Source organism: Lagenorhynchus albirostris, chromosome 4, assembly GCF_949774975.1.
Source record: "Lagenorhynchus albirostris chromosome 4, mLagAlb1.1, whole genome shotgun sequence".
Lineage (NCBI taxonomy): Eukaryota > Metazoa > Chordata > Mammalia > Artiodactyla > Delphinidae > Lagenorhynchus > Lagenorhynchus albirostris.
The window spans coordinates 146073865-146092096 of NC_083098.1; the positions used below are offsets into that span (position 1 = coordinate 146073865).

General features: G+C 53.4%; 2 protein-coding genes across 3 annotated transcripts in view; one reads left to right on the forward strand and one right to left on the reverse strand.

Moving 5' to 3' along the window:
* LRPAP1 (LDL receptor related protein associated protein 1) overlaps positions 1 to 18232 on the forward strand; it is a 462538-nt gene that overhangs the window by 132339 nt on the left and 311967 nt on the right. The gene's annotated exons all lie outside the window — the stretch shown is intronic.
* The window catches only part of RGS12 (regulator of G protein signaling 12), a 118444-nt gene that overhangs the window by 60818 nt on the left and 39394 nt on the right, over positions 1 to 18232 (reverse strand). For both annotated transcript variants that reach the window (XM_060148789.1, XM_060148790.1), the window contains exon 4: positions 13470 to 13586. In XM_060148789.1, the coding sequence (XP_060004772.1) occupies positions 13470 to 13586 (117 nt within the window). The remainder of the gene's footprint in view (positions 1 to 13469; positions 13587 to 18232) is intronic.

Here is an 18232-nt window from a genome sequence, read left to right on the forward strand (position 1 = left end):
TCTATCACAATCACGATGGTAAGGGCAAGGAAACACGGATGCTCTCTGTAAGGCTGACTTAGGACGCGGGCAGCATCCCCCCGAAAGGCTGGGGGGACCGGTGTGACCGACCCCCAACCCAGCCTCGCTCTGGGAGTTGGTCTGAGGTCCCAGAGCCGGGCTTTTACCTCCATGGGACTCACTTCAGGCTCCACGATGTAGACACAGGAAAGACATTTTCAAAGTTTACACTTAAAAGCTACCATTCTCTAAACAGGCTGAAAATAAAGCAGTAACCAAGATGCCAAGTTTCCTTTAAACAATTCCGTTTAAGTGACGAGAAACATCTGGAGTTGCTTACCTGCTGACTGTTTAAAACGTGAGTCTCCTTTGGCAACCCTTTTTCCAAATTCATCTTAAGACAGGAGAACTTCTGACCCGCACCAGGCACGCAGCTCTAAAACACACCATGCAGCCCCGCCGCACGCCTGTGCACGTCAGAAAGTTTAAAGACATTTCAGATGAAGTTCCATCCTGCTCCCTCCGTAACCCATGGCAACAGGACACTGCAGGAAGCTGTGGTTTGCCAGGGATTCAGACTCTATCTCAATTGTCTCGTACAAAGAAAAAAAAAATCCGTTTACATAAATCACGCTGTGAGATCATTTTAAAAGTATTTCCTCTACCAAATCAGAAGAATAAACCTTCAGCTGATAGGGGTAATCGCTCAGTCGGCACAGCAGCTGCAGAGAATTTGTTTTTAGCAGCGTGGTGCAGTGCGCCGGCTAATTACAGAGGCTCACGAGTCTATTGTGAGCTCCACGTGCACACGTGTGCAGGGCCAGCCCTGGGAACCTGCCGTGTTCCTAAGACCTGTCTCGGGGCCTCGGCCCCCGCTCCACGATCTGCCGTCTGCCTCCCAACACCTGACACAACCTGAACGCGAGGGGGCCATGGCAGGTCCTGGTTTTAAAAGGCAAGAAGGAAAGAAAAAGAAAACTGTTTCCAGAACCTAGGTATCACTGCAGAGCTACCTGCTAGTTTTCTGGACATTCGGGATAAACTGCTCTCCCCAAGGTGCTTCCCTGTCAAAACCTCTCCGCAGCAGGTGCCCGGGGTCTCGTCTGAGGGGCTCCAGGAACGGCCCTCGCTCCTGGCGTGTTAGACCAGGAGGACCTCGGCACGCATCCTGTCCAGGGCTGTGGGCGCAGTGGTGCCCATGGGCCAGCGGGCGGGGATGATGGCCTGGGGCTGGGGGTCAGGCTGCCAGCCGGAACGCGCCGAGCCCACCGTACTCTGTTTCCGTGGGAGAAACTCGCACACGGCCAGCGTGAGTGTTCTGTGCACGGGCAGAACTCTCAGAGATAACCAGCGGGCACTGGCTCGGGCTTCCTCAGACAGGCTTTCTCACACAATAAATGTACGGAAGCAGGAGAGGGGAAGGAGCAGAGGCTGCCACGGTCACCCTCTCTGCCACCACGGAGCACAGGAACAGGCCAATGGGGATGCCGGGGGCTGTGATGAGCCAGCAAGGGGGGTGGGGGAGACCTCGCCGGCTGGCGGACAGCGGGGGAGGGCTGTGTGGAGGGGCAGGGAGGGGACCCGCAGCCCCACCTCTCCCTCTGTGCAGCTGCCCCTGCCCCGGGAGGGGCTCCAGGACATAAGAAGCCACTCCTTCCAGCTCCCGGGGTCCCCGGTGCCCGCCTGGCCTGGAGGGGCTTCGAACCCTCTCCTTGGCAGGGCCTCATCTTAAAGAAAGGGGGGGCGCCCTTACAAACGAGGCCCTCTGGGCACACAGACGCCACGGCGGGAGGAGCTGTGAGGTACACGCTGCAGGCCTGCAGGGCTGAGACACGGCGCTAGACACAGCGACATCCTTTCCACTGCCCAGCCTCCCCTTCCAGCTCGTACACACGCACGCATGCACCCATCCACGTGCACACCTTCACACGCGCACACACGCACCCATCCACGTGCACACCTTCACACACGCACACACACCCATCCACATGCACACCTGCACACACACACCCATCCACATGCACACCTGCACACACCCATCCACGTGCACACCTGCACACACACACCCATCCACGTGCACACCTGCACACACGCACCCATCCACATGCACACGTGCACACAAGCACATGTCCAGAGAAAACCCGCTGGAGGGCTCTGGAAAGACAACCATGGGGTTTTCAGTGATCAGTTGAGCCCGTGACTCTGTGACCTGATCATCCTCCTCGCTGATTTCCGAGGGGCCTGTACTAATTCACAGGGTTTTGGCGGAGGTGCTGGCCTCCCAGCCAGAGCGGGGGCCAGCAGCATCCTAGCCCCAAAGGCCCACCAGACAGACCCTGGAGATGACCACCAGGGACCAAGACGGGAAACAGACTGCAGGACAGGCCACGCCCACAGGGCAAGCAAAGGACCTCCTGGGACCCTGGGAAAACCTAGCACCCAGGTGCTGGGCCGCCCAGGTTACCACTTCGGTGTCAAACTTGTCTTTATTTTAATCATTTCAGACAGAAATATATGTGTCCCTGCAGAAGCAGAACAATTTCACTTTGCGTGTTTATCACGTTCAGCCCAAAAAGCAGCCCAGGACCATCAGGGTCCAGGTGCAGCTGTCCCCTCTGGGTTCTTCTGTCCCTCAGGCTTTCTCTGTCTCCTCCTTTGCTGTCCGTAAGGCAAAGAGAGGAAGGGGTGGGGCGAGAATCTGGCCACAGACTCTCCGGTACTAGATGGTGTCCTGGGCATCCCAGAGCCCAGCTCACTTCCTGGGGAAAGAGAGGTGCCCGGAGCTCCTGGAACAAGTGACCAGGACATTCTGAGCACCAACCACACCCACCATCGCATCCTCCTTATTCTGGTGGGAGTGTTGACCCGGGGCCACAAAGCCCAGCACAGCCCCCGACAAACCCAGCAAGTGCTGGTTCGGGGAGGAGAAGAAAAGGCTGGTGGCAGCAGACGGCGTGGAGCTGCCCAGCTCAGCCTTGACAGGACAGCCCCCTCTGTGAGCTGAGGCCAGTCACCCTGTTGGCGCCTCCACAAGAGAGCAAACGGCTGGAAAGCAGGGGGGTCTGGGGGGCACCCCAGCCTGGAAGCCCGACGACAGCACCCGCGGGCGAGTCCTGCAGCTGGAGGAACACAGAGGCCTCTATTCCCTGGGGCCGCACCTGCCCGGGGGTCCGTCCTGAGCTAAAAATGGCATGAGAGTCCCTGTGGGGTGCACAGACCCGGGTCAGGGCAGCTCAGGGAGTATGCTGGGGAGGTGTTCCGGCCAGAAGGGACAGATGAGAGGGAGGGGAGGGCATCCAGCGGGAACTGGGGACCCTGGCGAGCTGCATCCCCGGGCCAGGGGCTGCAGGTGGGGTCTCAGGGCCAAAGAGCTCCTTCTTCGTTGTGGGTTCCTTGCAGAGTCACCTGTCTCCCCAGGAGCCTCTCACCAGTCACCATCCCCCGCCCCACACCAGCGCTGGAAAAGGGAGGGCACATTCTCCTTAATACCCTGGACCCACCAGGGCTTCCCGAGGCTTCCGCCCAGCCCCGGGCACAGTTGGGCCTGGAGGGGACAGACACGCGCTTTACTCAAGGTTCAAAGTAACCAAGGGAGATGAGCGCAGACAAGCTCAGAGACAGGCCTGCGTCAGCCTGCCCGGCCCCTCGCCCCTTCACGAGGGCAAGGAGGCCGGCGAGGGCCAGACCACCCTCACTCGGGGATGCCCAGGCTTCCCAAGGAAGAGGCTAAGTGGGTAAAAGGCACAACCGGAGGAGGGTGCACAGCGACCGTGGTGACCGCCGTGGGGAGATGCTCAGGAAACGCGGCCTCACCTGCCATCCCAGCTCCTCACCCCAGGCCTCCCACGGCCGCCTCAGGGCCTCGGCTGTGACCCCTGTGGGCGGGGACCCTCGAGTCTCCCCACAGCGCTGCCGAGGTGAGAAGTCTGACCATGCGCCATCTACCTGGCCCAAGCCCCCCACTCCCCAACCCCTCCCCTCACCCGAACCACCATGCGGCCCAAAGGGTGACCCTAACTGTCCCCCCTTCCTGCCCCGACACCCCTACTGCTCATTCTCGGCTTAGCAGCCGGAGGGACCCTTTCCAAACCCTGAAGCTGCCCTGCCCACCTCCTACCCACCCACAGCACCTGTGCCCCACCTCCCGCCCCTCATGTCCATGCATCCCTGCTGGGAGGCCAGCTCCTCCGGGGCAGGGGTTGGTGTCAGTTTTGTCCAGTGCTGTCCACAGAGCCAGAATAACGTCAGCACACGGTAGGCGTTCAAAAACCAGTCACTGAATGAGGAGACACTCAAGGTACTGAGAAAACCTAGTATACGTCCCTGAGTTAATAGGAGCTTAAAGAGAATTAAGATCATTTCCTATGTGCATAGTTTAAAGAGTAGACTAGCATGTCAAAAACCAAAAAAAGCAAAAACTGGCGGTCCAGTGGTTAAGACTCCGCGCGTCCAATGCAGGGGGAGCAGGTTCAATCCCTGGTTGGGGAACTAAGATCCCACACGCTGCACAGTGTAGCCAAAAAAAAAAAAAAAAAAAAACTAAATAAAATTTTTTAAAAAATAAGCAAAAACTTCAAAGTTAAATTCCCCTAGAAATAGGAAAACAGCAAAAGTAAGAAATGGGTAAAAAGAGCTTGTTTTGAAATGTCTGAGTAGATTTCACCCTGGATAATGGGACTTCTGGAAATCGCCCAGTGTCCCAGAGGTGAGCCAGAGGTGGGAAGGAGTGAACCAAACCAGACAAGTGGCCACAGCCGGCAACTGGGCTCTCAGTCTCAGGTCTGAGGCCCAGCTCGGGGTCCTGCTGCCTTTGCTGTAGGGGGTCAGTCTCAGGGGCCAGCCCAGCATAGCTCAGGGAGCTGGTGCAAAGCAGCTCACTCGACCTCAGCCTCAGCATCAGAGGGACCAGGCGAAGCCCCCTACCCCCCAAAGCCCCCTGTCCCTCCAGAGCAGAGAAGTCTGGACAAGTGGCCAGGGAGGGAACCGCGTGGCCTCAGCGCCCCCTGCTGTCCAGTCCGGGCACTGCCAGTCCTGCTAACAACCCCTGGGCCTGCTCAGGTGAGAGCAACCAGCACAGGCTGCCTTTGACGGCCGGAGCAGGCAGGCACGGAGAAACTCCTGCCAACGGCCAGCAGTGGCTCAGCCAGCTCCACGCACAACATGGGTCAACGGCCTCCAGTGGGTGACGGGGAGGGGCAGCTCCCGGAACCTGGGCTGGGGCACTGTTCCCTTTTAGGCCTGCACTGCTCAGCTTGGGACCCCTGCACCCGGGTCCCACTTCGAGGCCCTGGGAGCCTTGAAGATGTCCCACAAACGCGCAAGGCGCTCTTTCTGAGACCGGCTCTACACACTGCAGGCAGAGGCGGGCCTGCAGTGCAGACTCCACTCTTCCTGCCCCGCCTCTCGGGTCCCGCCCTCCTTGGCGACCCTCCAACGTTAGCAGGACCAAAACTCACAGAAACCCACCCGACGCTTGCACACCTCCCGTCTCGAGAGCCCTCCAGGGAGGACGCCCCCCACGGCCCCCGCCTCCCCCCACCTATCACCAGCTCCCCTCCCCTCCCTCCCCCTTCGTCCCCCGCGACGCTGCCCCCCCAAGTCACAGGGAAAGCGTAGCCATATCACTGCTTCTCTCCACGGTTCTGCACTGGACATGCCACCACGAGCCACAGCCACACAGATGGAACTGTGCAGACACGTTCTCTGGTGTCCATCTGCTCCCGTGACACCTGCACACCATGAGGCAGCCACAGGGCGTTCTAGCACGAGCCAATCACACTGTGGGTAGGAGAGGTGGCCTCGTCTGGGAGGCTCACGACAACGCCGCCTTGAATTGCTGCCCGTCTCCTGGTCCACACGGTGCCGTCTCAGACACGAGGGATGCTGAGTCTCAGGACACCTGTGTCTTCAGTGTCCCTAGTGACAGCAAACACTCCCCCGTGCCTGGCAAGAGTCTGGCTGCTTCACGTCTGCACCAACACTCACGCCGTCCGCCAGTCTTTTCCACTCCAGACCTCCTGGGATGTGGACCTCACTGGCTGCAGCTTGCCCCCCTGGTGACTAATGTGGCTGGAAGCCTTTCCAAGGCCGCATTTGCCGCTGTGGATCATCTCTCATCAGAGGCCTGTTCGAGTCTCTTGCCCACTTTGCTTTGGTAGGTGTTGTGAGGAGCCTCCGTGGGTCACCGCACTCATGTCCCCCCGCCCCGTCCTTGCCCTCGAGGGAAGGTGCGCTTGCGTGAACACAGGTTCCGAGTATTCGCTGAGTCAGAGTCAGCCTTGGTCTTTATGGTCAGTGCTTTTTGTGTTCAGCTTAAAAAGCCTTTCCCTCCACAACACCACGGACATGCGCGTCTACTTTAACCCCTAGTAACTCGCGTTGTGCCCTTCCCAGGGAGACCTGCGACACAGCTGGATTCACTGCGTTTGCACGGCGTGAGGGAGAATCAGGTTCTCTTTCACTTTTTCCATGTAGACCCCTACTTACCCCAGCACCACTGAAAAGACCACACTCCCCCCTGCTCTGCACACTCGGCCTGACGTCCACAGGTGCTGGGTCTGTTTCTTGCTCTCTCTCCTACTCCGCTGTCTGTCTATCCATCTATCTGTGTGCCGCCACTTCCACAGTTTTACGTTTCTCTAACTTTATAATAAGTTTCAGCAGCTCATAGAGGAAGTCTTCCTACCTTATTCTTCTTCAAGAATATCTTGGCTACACTTGGCCCTTTGCATTTCCACAAAATTTTTAGAATCATCGTAAGTTCCACAAAACAGCTGTTGGGATTTTGGTTAAAATTACATTGAATCTACATGTCATTTTCAAACTGTGTCCACAACTGATTTTTGTATAGTGATCATATATCCAGCAACCTTGCTAAACTTACTCATTAATTTTAAGAATCCATAGATTCTTTTGCATTTTTCCATGTTACGATCACATCATGGGAGAATAATCACACTGTCATTTTCCTTTGCACGTTTTTTGTTTGTTTGTTTGTTTGTTTGTGGTATGCGGGCCTCTCACTGTTGTGGCCTCTTCTGTTGCGGAGCACAGGCTCCGGACACGCAGGCTCAGCGTCCATGGCTCACGGGCCCAGCCGCTCCACGGCATGTGGGATCTTCCCAAACCGGGGCACGAACCCGCGTCCCCTGCATCGGCAGGCCGACTCTCAACCACTGCGACACCAGGGAAGCCCCGTTTTTTAACTTCCATTGTTCTACTTTCTTAGTACACTGACTAGGACTTGCAGTAAACATTTAAATGGAAATGGTAACAGCAGACATCTTTCCTCGCTCGATCTCAAAGGGAAAGCTTAAGTCTGACACATGCAATAGGCTTTTTTATATCCTTATCAGGTTAAGGACGTTCCCCTTAATCCCTATTTTGTTAAGGTTTTTTTTTAACCATGAACAGATATTGAATTTTACCAAATGCCTTTCCTACTTCTGTTAAGATGATATATGATTTTTCTACTTTGTTAATGTGGTGAATTACACTGACTGATTTTCAAATGTTAAAAAAACACTGTCCTTGGAACAAACATGAACAGCTGGATCCAGGAGACATGATGTAGTCTAGGACCTTCCACCTCTCTCAGCAGTGAGCTGCCCCATAACCCTCCTTTCCTCTAAGGCCTCTCTCAGGTTTCGGTGCCAAGGTTTTGGAGGCCTCATAAAATGAGTTAGGATGTAAAGCCTCTTTACTGATTGTTTTGATAGGTTTCTGTTTCGTTAATTTCTGCTTTGACCTTCATCGCTGTCCAGCTTCTACTTCCTCTGCGTCTGTTTACAGCTCTTTTCCTAACCTCTTGAGGTGACTTCTACTTTCCTTCATGTCTAACATTCGCTCATAAAGCTACAAATATTCCTCTAAGCTCAGTTTTAGCTACATCTCACAGGCTTAGATGTATTTTCTTTATCATTCAGAATATATTCTAATTTCCACAGTGATTCTTTGAACTCTAGATCACTCAGCCTCTCACGCTGGACGTGAGTGCGGTATCTCCTCTTTGCCACTGGTTTCTGCTACACCTGCCTGTGGCCAAGGACAGACTCTGGGTGAAGAGATGTCCATACCTGTTGAGACCTGCTTTATGGCCCAGCACATGGTCAGCTTCCCACGTGTTCCACAAGGAGGAAAGGATGAATTTACTGGGTGCCGCACACATGAGTCCAGCAGGTCAAGCTGGTCAGATCCTTTACCTCTTACTGAACTTTTCCTGCTCAGTCTGCCAGTTACTGAGCAAGGAGTTAAAAAATCTCCTACTGTGAGTACAGATTAGTCCAGTTCTGTTCCTACTTCTGTCAGTTTTTGCTGTAGACATGTTGAGACTGTGTAACTGAATGCAAACAAAATTTATAACTGCAGCTCCCTGCTGCCTCACTATGACGAAGGCTCCTGTCTATCTGTGGGGTGCTCTGCCTGGGAGACCACTTTGCGATCAGTGCAGCCCCACAACCAGCCTTCTGATTAGTACTGCACAGTGTCTCCTCTTCCGTTCTTCCATTCGCGTTTGATGTGTCCCTAGCAAACAGCATAACCAGACTTTTAATGCTGCCCTGACAGTCTCTCCTTTCTAACTGGGATATTTGACCCCTTTACTATTATTGTAACTACCAGCACAGCTGGACTGAACCCCCTCACGGAGGCTGCCTACTTGTCCTTCCTGCTCTCCGCCCTTTGTCTCTCCTTTCCTCCTGTCTCACCTTCTTTCAAATTCAACATTTTTTATTATTCCATTTCTTCCTTCTATTAATTTAAAATTTACTTATTATTTTATTATCTTAGGTTACCCTGGAGATTACAACATGCATCCTTACCTTATAAAACTCAAATTTTCATCACACCTTTGTCCTCTTCCTAGTGGAGATAAGCTCCCAGAAACAGCTGACCTCCATTCCCCTCTGCCAGTGCTCATCCTGCCGTGCTGTAATTTAATTTCATGTACTTTCAAACCAAACAAAACACAATTCCTCTTGTTTTACAGTCACCACTCATTTGGACTGACTGATACAGTCACCACTTTTTCGCCCCGTCCTGTGCGGTCCTTCCTGGGTCCTCCTCGCCCAGCGTTTAGAGGGCCCTCCATCTGAGTCTGCTCCAGGAGGCTCAGCCTAAGACACGGTGTCCCGAGGGCCCAGGAAATGGACTCGGAACTGGCCTCGTGCAGAGGAGCCGGGCTGGTGGCAGCCGCATGCAGAGGCCCCGGCAGGGACAATTAAAGGCAAGATGTGAAAGCTGGTGCCTCTGGGGAGGGGGCCTAACAAGGGTGTGAGGCCCAGGAACGGGGATGGCCCAGAGGCCGCCTAGCACACCTGCCGAAGAGTTTGGGACAGAGGGAAGAACAGACAGACAGGGAGTTCAACAGGCCTCCCAAAGGCGAGTGTTAAAGTTATTTGTGCGTCTCCATTTTGAAATCTTCAGGCAAAAAGGTCGCAAAGATTTAGTCCCATGTCTCTAACACACTATTTTGACAAAAGAGGTTCACAGGTGATAGGAAGATCATGTGCCCTGCAGTCCGTGGTCTAAAGAACACTGTGCCTGCGTGTGGCTTCTCATCTGTGAAATGGGGACACTCAGAGGGAAAGGGGAGGGGAGGTCTGGCCTGCTCTCAGACAACAGGAGACCCCTGGTGTCTGTCGTGACGAGAAGTAAGCGGTGACCGCAGGGCCTGGAGCGCTTGTCCGGAAGCAGACCTCGAGCCACCACCAAGCCACACGCGCTGGCTCATGGTCCCCGGGGGCTCAGGCCCCTGCAGAGACCCTTCTCCCAGGACGATGCAGAGACGACACCTGGCCAAACTCCCAGAGGGAGAATGCAGGCTTGGCGGGGACCCCCCTTCTTGGGACCCCAGAGCCCCGAGGCCCTGAGCAGGGGCCTGTTCCGGCCTCAGGGCCCCCGGGGGCTGCCCCACGGCCGCCCCCGCTCCCACCTCCCAGTACCATGTGCCCCGCTGCCCCAAAACCCACCCAGGGGGCTTCCCTGGTGGCGCAGTGGTTGAGAGTCCGCCTGCCGATGCAGGGGACACGGGTTCGTGCCCCAGTCCGGGAAGATCCCACATGCCGCGGAGCGGCTGGGCCCGTGGGCCATGGCCGCTAAGCCTGCACGTCCGGAGCCTGTGCTCCGCAACGGGAGAGGCCACAACAGTGAGAGGCCCGTGTACCGCAAGAAAAACAAAACAAAACAAAACACCTACCCAGGACTCTCTGAAAACCCTCTGGAATCAGTCCCCCTTCTCATCTGGATAATGAGGTGATTTCAAGGCCCTTTCTAGCTCTAACAGCCAAAGATTCCAGCTTAGCATCAGAACACAAATTAACTTACTGTTCTAAGCAAAAAAAAAAAAAAAAACCAAAGTCAATTTATTCCAGATAATTGTTATTGAGTTTGTAAGAAACTATGGTTAATTTTTAGAACATTACTGAACTCAGATGTTTGCAAACTCATGCTCACAGCAGCATTAGCCAATTAGCCAAGAGGTGGGAGCTACCCAAGTGTCCATCATCAGACAGACGGATAAACACAATGTGGGCCATCCATACAGGGGAATATTATTCAGCCTTAAAAAGGAAAAAATTCTGACACCTGCTAAAACATGCGTGAACTGCAAAGATACTCTACTAAGTGAAACAAGCCAGACACAAAAGTCAAATTCCTGAAGGCAGAAAGCAGGACAGTGGGTGCCAGGGGCTGAGGGAGGGGAGGGGGAGTGAGTGAGTGAGTGATGGGCACCGAGTTTCAGCTGTAGGAGGTAGGAGCCTTCCGGAGTTGACGGGTGATTTTTGCAAAATGATGTGAATGTACTTATTGCCCCAAACTGGACACTTAAAAATGGTAAATTTTATGCTCTATTTTACTACAGTTAAAATATATATCTACTGACACCCTAGACAAAGGCAGAAAAAAGCCACAAAGAAGATATTTTCAAAACCTTTATCTGACAAAGGATTTGTATCCCCAAAATGTAAAGAACTACTACAAAATCTATTTTTAAAATAATAAAATAAATAAAATAAAAATTTAAAAACTACAGGAAGGACATGAATAGGCTACTAATTCAAAGAAGAGAAAACCTGGGCTTCCCTGGTGGTGCAGTGGTTGGGAGTCCACCTGCCGATGCAGGGGGCGCGGGTTCGTGCCCCGGTCTGGGGGGATCCCGCGTGCCGTGGAGCGGCTGGGCCCGTGAGCCATGGCCGCTGAGCCTGCGCGTCCGGAGCCTGTGCTCCACAACGGGAGAGGCCACAACTGTGAGAGGCCCGCGTACCGCAAAAATAAATAAATAAATAAATAAAAGAGAAAACCTGAACAGCCAAAGAGCCCGTGATGGAATGCTCAGTCTCACTCACAATCAGTGAAATGCAAATTAAAATGAGTTGGCATTTTATTGAAACAGGGAAAATTTCAGTTTGACAGTACCAAGTGTCGGTGAGCAGGATAGCAAGGCCCCTGGTCCTGCTGGCGGCCAGAGCCTGGGTGAGGCTCGGATGAGACTGTCACAGCAACTGACTCCCCAGAACACGCTCTCACAGCCCCGGCTGTGCACACGGGCACCTGCATGACACTGTCCGCTGCAGCTCCTCTCACAGAGGTCTGTTCCCAACCTTCTATCACGTGGCCAGCAACAGCAGAATGGATAAAAATTTGTGACATATTCATAACGGAATGCTACATAACAAGTAAAATAAACTAAAACTACAAGGTAAAACTTGAAAGTATAATACAATGTTATAAAAGTGGCAGAATAAGACATGCAGTATGATTACATCTGTGTATAAAATTTTAAAACACACAAAATGCACCAGTGAAAGGACCACGGCTGCCAAGATCCAGGGTGAGCAGGGAGGGACGACCAGGCGGGCACCTAGGATTTTAGGGCAGTGAGATGCTCTGTGTGACACTGTGATGGTGGCTGTGTGACCTCAATCCATCTGTCCAAACCTTTAGAATGTACAGCACAAGGAGTGGCCTCCATGCACGCTATGCAACCTCAACTAATCATGTACCCAGCACGGTGGCACATGGGAACTCTCTGTACTTCCTGCTTAGCTTTTCTGTAAACCCCAAACTGCTCTGAGAGTAAAGTCTATTAATTTTTTAAGGATTACAAATCAAAGAAGAGAACCACACAAGAGGATACTCTCGATATGTGTGGATCAATATCATATCTTTAAAGGGGGTATGGGGCTTCCCTGGTCGCGCAGTGGTTAAGAATCCGCCTGCCACTGCAGGGGACACAGGTCTGGGCCTTGGTCTGGGAAGATCCCACATGCTGTGGAGCAACTAAGCCCATGCACCACAACTACTGAGCCTGCGCTCTAGAGCCCATAAGCCACAGCTACTGAGCCCACATGCCACAACTACTGAAGCCCACACACCTAGAGCCCATGCTCCGCAACAAGAGAAGCCACCGCAAAGAGAAGCCCGCGCACCATAACGAAGAGCAGCCCCTGCTTGCCGCAACTAGAGAAAGCCCACGCACAGCAACGAAGACCCAACGCAGCCAAAAATAAATAAATAAATAAATATTTTTTAAATAATAAAAAAAAATAAAGTGGGTGTGAAACAGAGCAGGACCCTGGGGGGCCTCCTGGGGATGTATCCCCCAGTACCTCCCCCTCCCTCTTGTTTGTAGCAAAGCTTTAGCCTCCTAGGCCCTCCCCAAATTCCAAACTGCAAATTTAACCAGAGAAGTGAGAAAATGCAGAATCAAAAGAAAACAGTCGAACAAGACAAAACAATAACAGTTTAGCCACTGAACAGTGTCAAGGACCTCTAGTTCCTCCTCAAGGGCTCTAGATAACATCTGAGCTGTGTCCTTGAGCTGTTCTGCAGATACTAAAGCCCCCACCAGGTGGAAGAAGTTATGCAGGCTGCCCACCAGCATGTAGACCCCCAACCGGCTGGAAGGTTGATGGCTGAGATTCCTGAAACATCACCCAGTTACCTCACCACCAACCAATCAGAGAACTGTGCACAAGCTGATCGCATACCCCATGGCCCCCTACCTCACGCTGCCTGTAAAGCCCTTCCCTGAAATCCACTGGGGAGTTTGGGTCTTTTGAGCATGAGCTACCTGTTCTCCTTGTCTGGTGCCTGTACTTTCCTTCCCCACAACCCAGTGTCAGTAGATTAGCTTTTCTGTGCGTTGGGCAAATGGACCCAAGTTTGGTTTGGTAACAGGCAATGATAGGCCCCCAGAGGGTTCTTGTGTCTATTACGGCATCTGGCACGTAAGAGAGGACGGGACACACCGCGATGGTTTGTAGACCAAGGGGCAGAGGAAGAGGGTCCGGATGGGGCAGGAGCGGGTGGGGCAGGGGAGGGGCTGGGTGTGCACAGAAGCCCCACTTGAAGACTGAGTTTACAGGAGAGGGAGAGGTGGTAGAAAATGGGTGGGATTCAAAGGAGATTCAGATGTATCATTTTTTAAAACCTGGAAAATGAAAGAAGAAACCCTAAAATGAAGTTACCTCAAGATCATCGAGGGAGCGGGTGATGCTCAGCCTCCTGGACCTCCCGAAAGATCTCCGGGCAGAGGTACGCTGAGCCGGCGGCAGGAGTCCAATGCCCCGCCCAAACTTGGAGCCCTAAAACAAGAAAAAGACGTCGTTACCCTCTTGGGAGGAGACACTAGTTCTGCCTGACACACCGCCTGGAGAGACCGGAGGAGAGGAGGCCTCAAGGTCGTCCAGGTCAACCTCACATTACGAACGAGTCACCACAACCAAAAATGCAAAGTTGAAAAAAAGAGTCATCCCAGGGCCCCCGAGCGTTTGCTGTGCCACTTCCAACTATGTGTCCAGAGGACAACCCCAGCCTCAAACTCCTCGTCCAAGGGCAACGGAAAAACATGTGCGCATGTCTGGGAAAGCACAAGTGGGCGGAGGAAATCATTAGTAATATAAAGGCTGGTTTTCAGCAAGCTCGTGCTTTCACATAATTTTAGAAGCATTTTAGGAAATTAAAGAATCTCTAGACATTCAGCTGGTGTCTGAAGACCAAACCAACCCAAATGCATGAAATAACCAGCCATTAAAACATCTTATTCTTTCTCTGGGAAACGACCAGAATTAATTCGCTGTCATCATGCCAGACATCTCCCCAAATGTGGTTCCAGCAAATGTCATCACATTTTAAAAATAAAAAGCATCACAGCTGAAAATCTTTGACTTCCTGGGTACTCAAAATCCTAAATGACCGGCTTCAGGCATAAAGGAAGCTACAGGTTTCTAAAAACTGCGAGGCCTCAGGCACTCTCTGCTCCCCACCTGCGTAGGGACCCGGGCATCTTGCAGAAAGACAAAACCTTGCAGCACTCCCTTATAAAGCTCTCGGGGCTAAGTTTCTGCACAGCCAACCTCGCAGACACCACCCCCCGCAGAGCAAGCGGAGGGAGAGAAAGATCCAGAAGAACTAACAGGGAAAGAGAGGGAGGGAGGGAGACACAGAGAGCGGTAGACACAGGGAGAAAGGAGCTGACTCAGGGAGAGGAGACGCAGACACAAGCCAAGGCTCCATCTCAGATGCGTCGTCACCACCAGCAAAGGGCTCCCCGGGCGTAGTATCGCGTCACCACGTGTTCAGCAAACCCTAGCATTCCAGCAAGAGCCCAAGAGAGAAGCCGTGTGCACACTGTCCCAGCAAACGCATCCTCCGTCTCTGTGTGTCCACACCAGGCGGTGATGTGTCGCCAGCCTGCCCACCCGCAGTCCCCAGGCCGGTGGCGGAAAACAAGGGTGACACAGAGGGTGCTGGGAGCACAGAGGGCAACACAGACGCCCCACGGGGCTGCCGTGGAGCTGGGGCTAAGGGCAGGCGGGGGCCACTGGAGGGAAGAAGGCAGTGAGGGTGCCCGGCCACAGCCAGACCCCCACGGGCTCGAGAGCGTCACTCTGAAAGGGACAATGGCCACGGAGCCGTGCAGAGGTGAAGCTGCACCTGGGCTAGGGCTCGGCCGGGATGCCTCTAAGAAGTCAAGTTGCACAGACGACCTGCCTGTCCCCAAATGGGCCCGGGGGACCGGGCACACAGCCGCTCGAAAGCTGAGGAAAAGCTGGCCTCCGAGAACCCCACCCCTGCCCTGAGCTGGGTGAGCCCGTGGTTCCAGTCGTGCCTCCGCTCCCGGGGACAGGCGCCCAGGCCCCGCCCCACAGGGCTGCTCTGTGACCACTGGCAAGCCCACTCAGGCCTTGTCAAGGCCCACACCCTTCCCCGCATCTGTGTCCAAGTCCCCCTTCTCCGCCCCCACCCCACCCCCGCGAGCAGCACCCTCTGCTCACTGCGGGGCCTTGTTAGCAAGTTACTAAATTTGACATATTCTCGAGAAAGATTTGTCTAAGAAATATCTTTTTCAAAAAATATGCCCAAAGCTGAGTCTATGTGTAAAATGTACCTGGAGCCCAGCGATCTCTCTAGAGACCCTCACCCCTGCCCCAGGGCCCCTCCTCGCCGCACGGTGCGCCCCTTCAAGAGCCCCCTTCAGCCCCTTGCTGGGGGGGGGGGTCCCGAGGCTTCCACTCTCAGCAGGAACTGGAACCACAGACCCCCAGCACCACCCCCCTGCCCCATCTCCCCAGCTGCCTGGAAGCCCTGGGAGCAGCAGGGGTCTTTGCTCTGTGTGTGCTCCCTTCTGGGACCACCTGCCTGGCCGGGTGGCATCTGCTCAGAGAACACACAAGAGCAAAACTGCGTGGGGGCCTGGGTGCCCAGTAACAGGGAGCCCATCACTGGGGACAGGGGGTCCACGCGGCCGGAAGGAAAGCAGCCGTCTACACGTGGCCGTGCACGGGCGCGTTGCGGGACTGGGGCCTCAGAGGAGGAATAACGCCTACAGAGGTGTGAATCGACCCCGTGGTGACATTTCACCAACAGGGAGAAGCTTCAGCTCTTCTCCGGCTGCTCCTCAGCGAGAGTCCCTGCCCCCCACCGCGGTGTATGAAGACGGCTGTGCATCAATAAACGGCTGGAAAATCCCCGCTGATCTGGCGCCCCCTGCTGGCACTACATCACTCACTCTCCCCAGACAGAACTAAACAGTAGCGATTAGGCAAAAATGGCTACACATCCGCTTTCTTCAAAGTCAACTCCACTTCTTAAATCGCAAACAACTCATCTTAACTGCTTGGGAAGGCGAGGGGCTGAGGGCTGCCCCAGCTCCGCCTCTCTGCCCGCAAGCGCCCCGTACGAGGGCCAGCCGCCGGCATGGACCTCAGCGTGAGCCCTTTGCGCTCCGGTACCCTGCTCTGGATGGTCAACTCAGAACAGGAGGGCGGAGGGCCCCTGAGGGAAGCCTTCGAGAGGAGAAACAGCCAGCAGATGGAGTGAGGGCAGAACTGGGCCGCTGACGCCTGCCCGCCTGCCCACCACCCAGGGAGAGGTCTCATTTTAGCACAAGCAGTGACCTGGACCAGCCAGTCCAGCCTCCTCAACCTACAGATGAGAGCCCAGCAGCCAGTGAAGGGCCTGCTCGGGCCCACACGGCCAGCAGGGCCCAGACCCAGATCTCGTTGCACCACAGTCAGAACCAGAAACTCCTAACTGAAGGGTATAAACACTAGACCAGAAGCCCCAGTGGGGCAAGGGCTGTGCCCCCCCTCAACAGTGCCTGGCACACAGCAGGTGCTCAGTAAACACTTACTGAACAAATTAACCAAGGATGCCATTTAGCTTAAAACAGAGACCAGACCATCTGAAGACCTGCCCAAGAGAAGCCGAGGAGTAGGATTTCCAGCTGACATACTTACTTCTCCCATCATATCAGTCAGAAAGCAAAACCACAGCAACTGGTCAACAGAGAATTTCCCACAAAGAACTGCTAACCAGGAATAAGAGAACTGAAAGGGCAGAAAGAGACTCCAAGATGCCAGGACGGGAAGCGGCTGCACCCCCGGGGCTGGGACAGTATGAGAAGAGGAGGAGGACTTATTTAAACTCTGCAGCCAGATGAGGGGAAGGTGGGACCCAGACCTCGGACCTCAGAGGGGGCACAGGCAACGGCTGGTGTCTGGGGGGTGACAAGGCACCGGACAAGGCAGGGAAACCACAAACTGGACTCAGCGGCAGCGGCAGGAGGACCCTCCTCCTCTCGCCTGGCCGCTGGGAGCAGAGCCAGGTGGGGACCCAGCTGGCAAGGGGAAGAGGCCACAGACCCCCTTCCCAGAGCCCATCACAGAAGGCGGGCTTGGGGCTGAGGGACAACAGCTGAGTAACAAGCACAACTTGTGAGATCTGGTTGCTACAAAACTCTCCATATCAGGAAGAATTCTAAGCCCCAAATCAAATCAATTTTAAAATCAACAAAATTCCATTTCCAACACAACACTGGACAAACACAGAGCGGTGACTCTGGAATAACGTGTGGGGGCTGAAGAAGGGCTCCTGGTCACAGTGAATCACCTTCTCGAGAAAGAAGCCAAGACTGGGTGTCCTGCTCAAGGAAGAAAAGGGTGAATATGTAGGAAAGGACATCCAACTCGAGGCAGAAAATTAAGGAATATGTTTGTTTATTCAATAAATATCTAAGAGCCAGGCAGTCATCAAGAGTGAAAACCTTAAAAAGACAGAAACAAGGTGTGTGGCAAAACGTCCAAGCCAATAAAGGAGGTGATGAAGAAAGCAGGAAAACCAACAACAGCCTTGAAAACAAAACACAAACAAAGGCAGGAAAGGAGGAGAGAGCCTAGGAAAAAACAGACTTACAGAAAGTGCACAGTTACATCATGGAACCAAAACTACACATGCCAGTAATCCCAATAAATATAAATGGACTAAATTTGCCAATTTACTACAGTCTTACTCTTGAATCTCAGAATGTCAAACTGGATCAGGAAAAACATGCAACTACCTGCCACTCATAGTAACAATCCTAGAACATGGAGAAATGGAAAAGTTTAAAGAAAAGGACAGAAAATGCTGACTCAGAAAAAGCTTGTGTAGCTATGTTAATAACAGACAAAATAGATCTCATCTCTAATAGGGTTTTTAAATAAGAGATTCAATACACCAAAAAGGAAGAAAGTGAGGAAGAAGAGGAGGAAAAGGGGGAGAAAAATGCCACCATTGATTTTATAACTTTATGAGGTTAGAATAAACTTGATATCAAAACCAGACAAAAACAATGAGAGAAGGGAACACTATAAGACAGTTTTACTCATAAACACAGATTCAAAAATTTTACAAAAATACTAGCAAACCAAACCCATTAGAGTATAAAAAGATAAGCACAAGTTAGGCT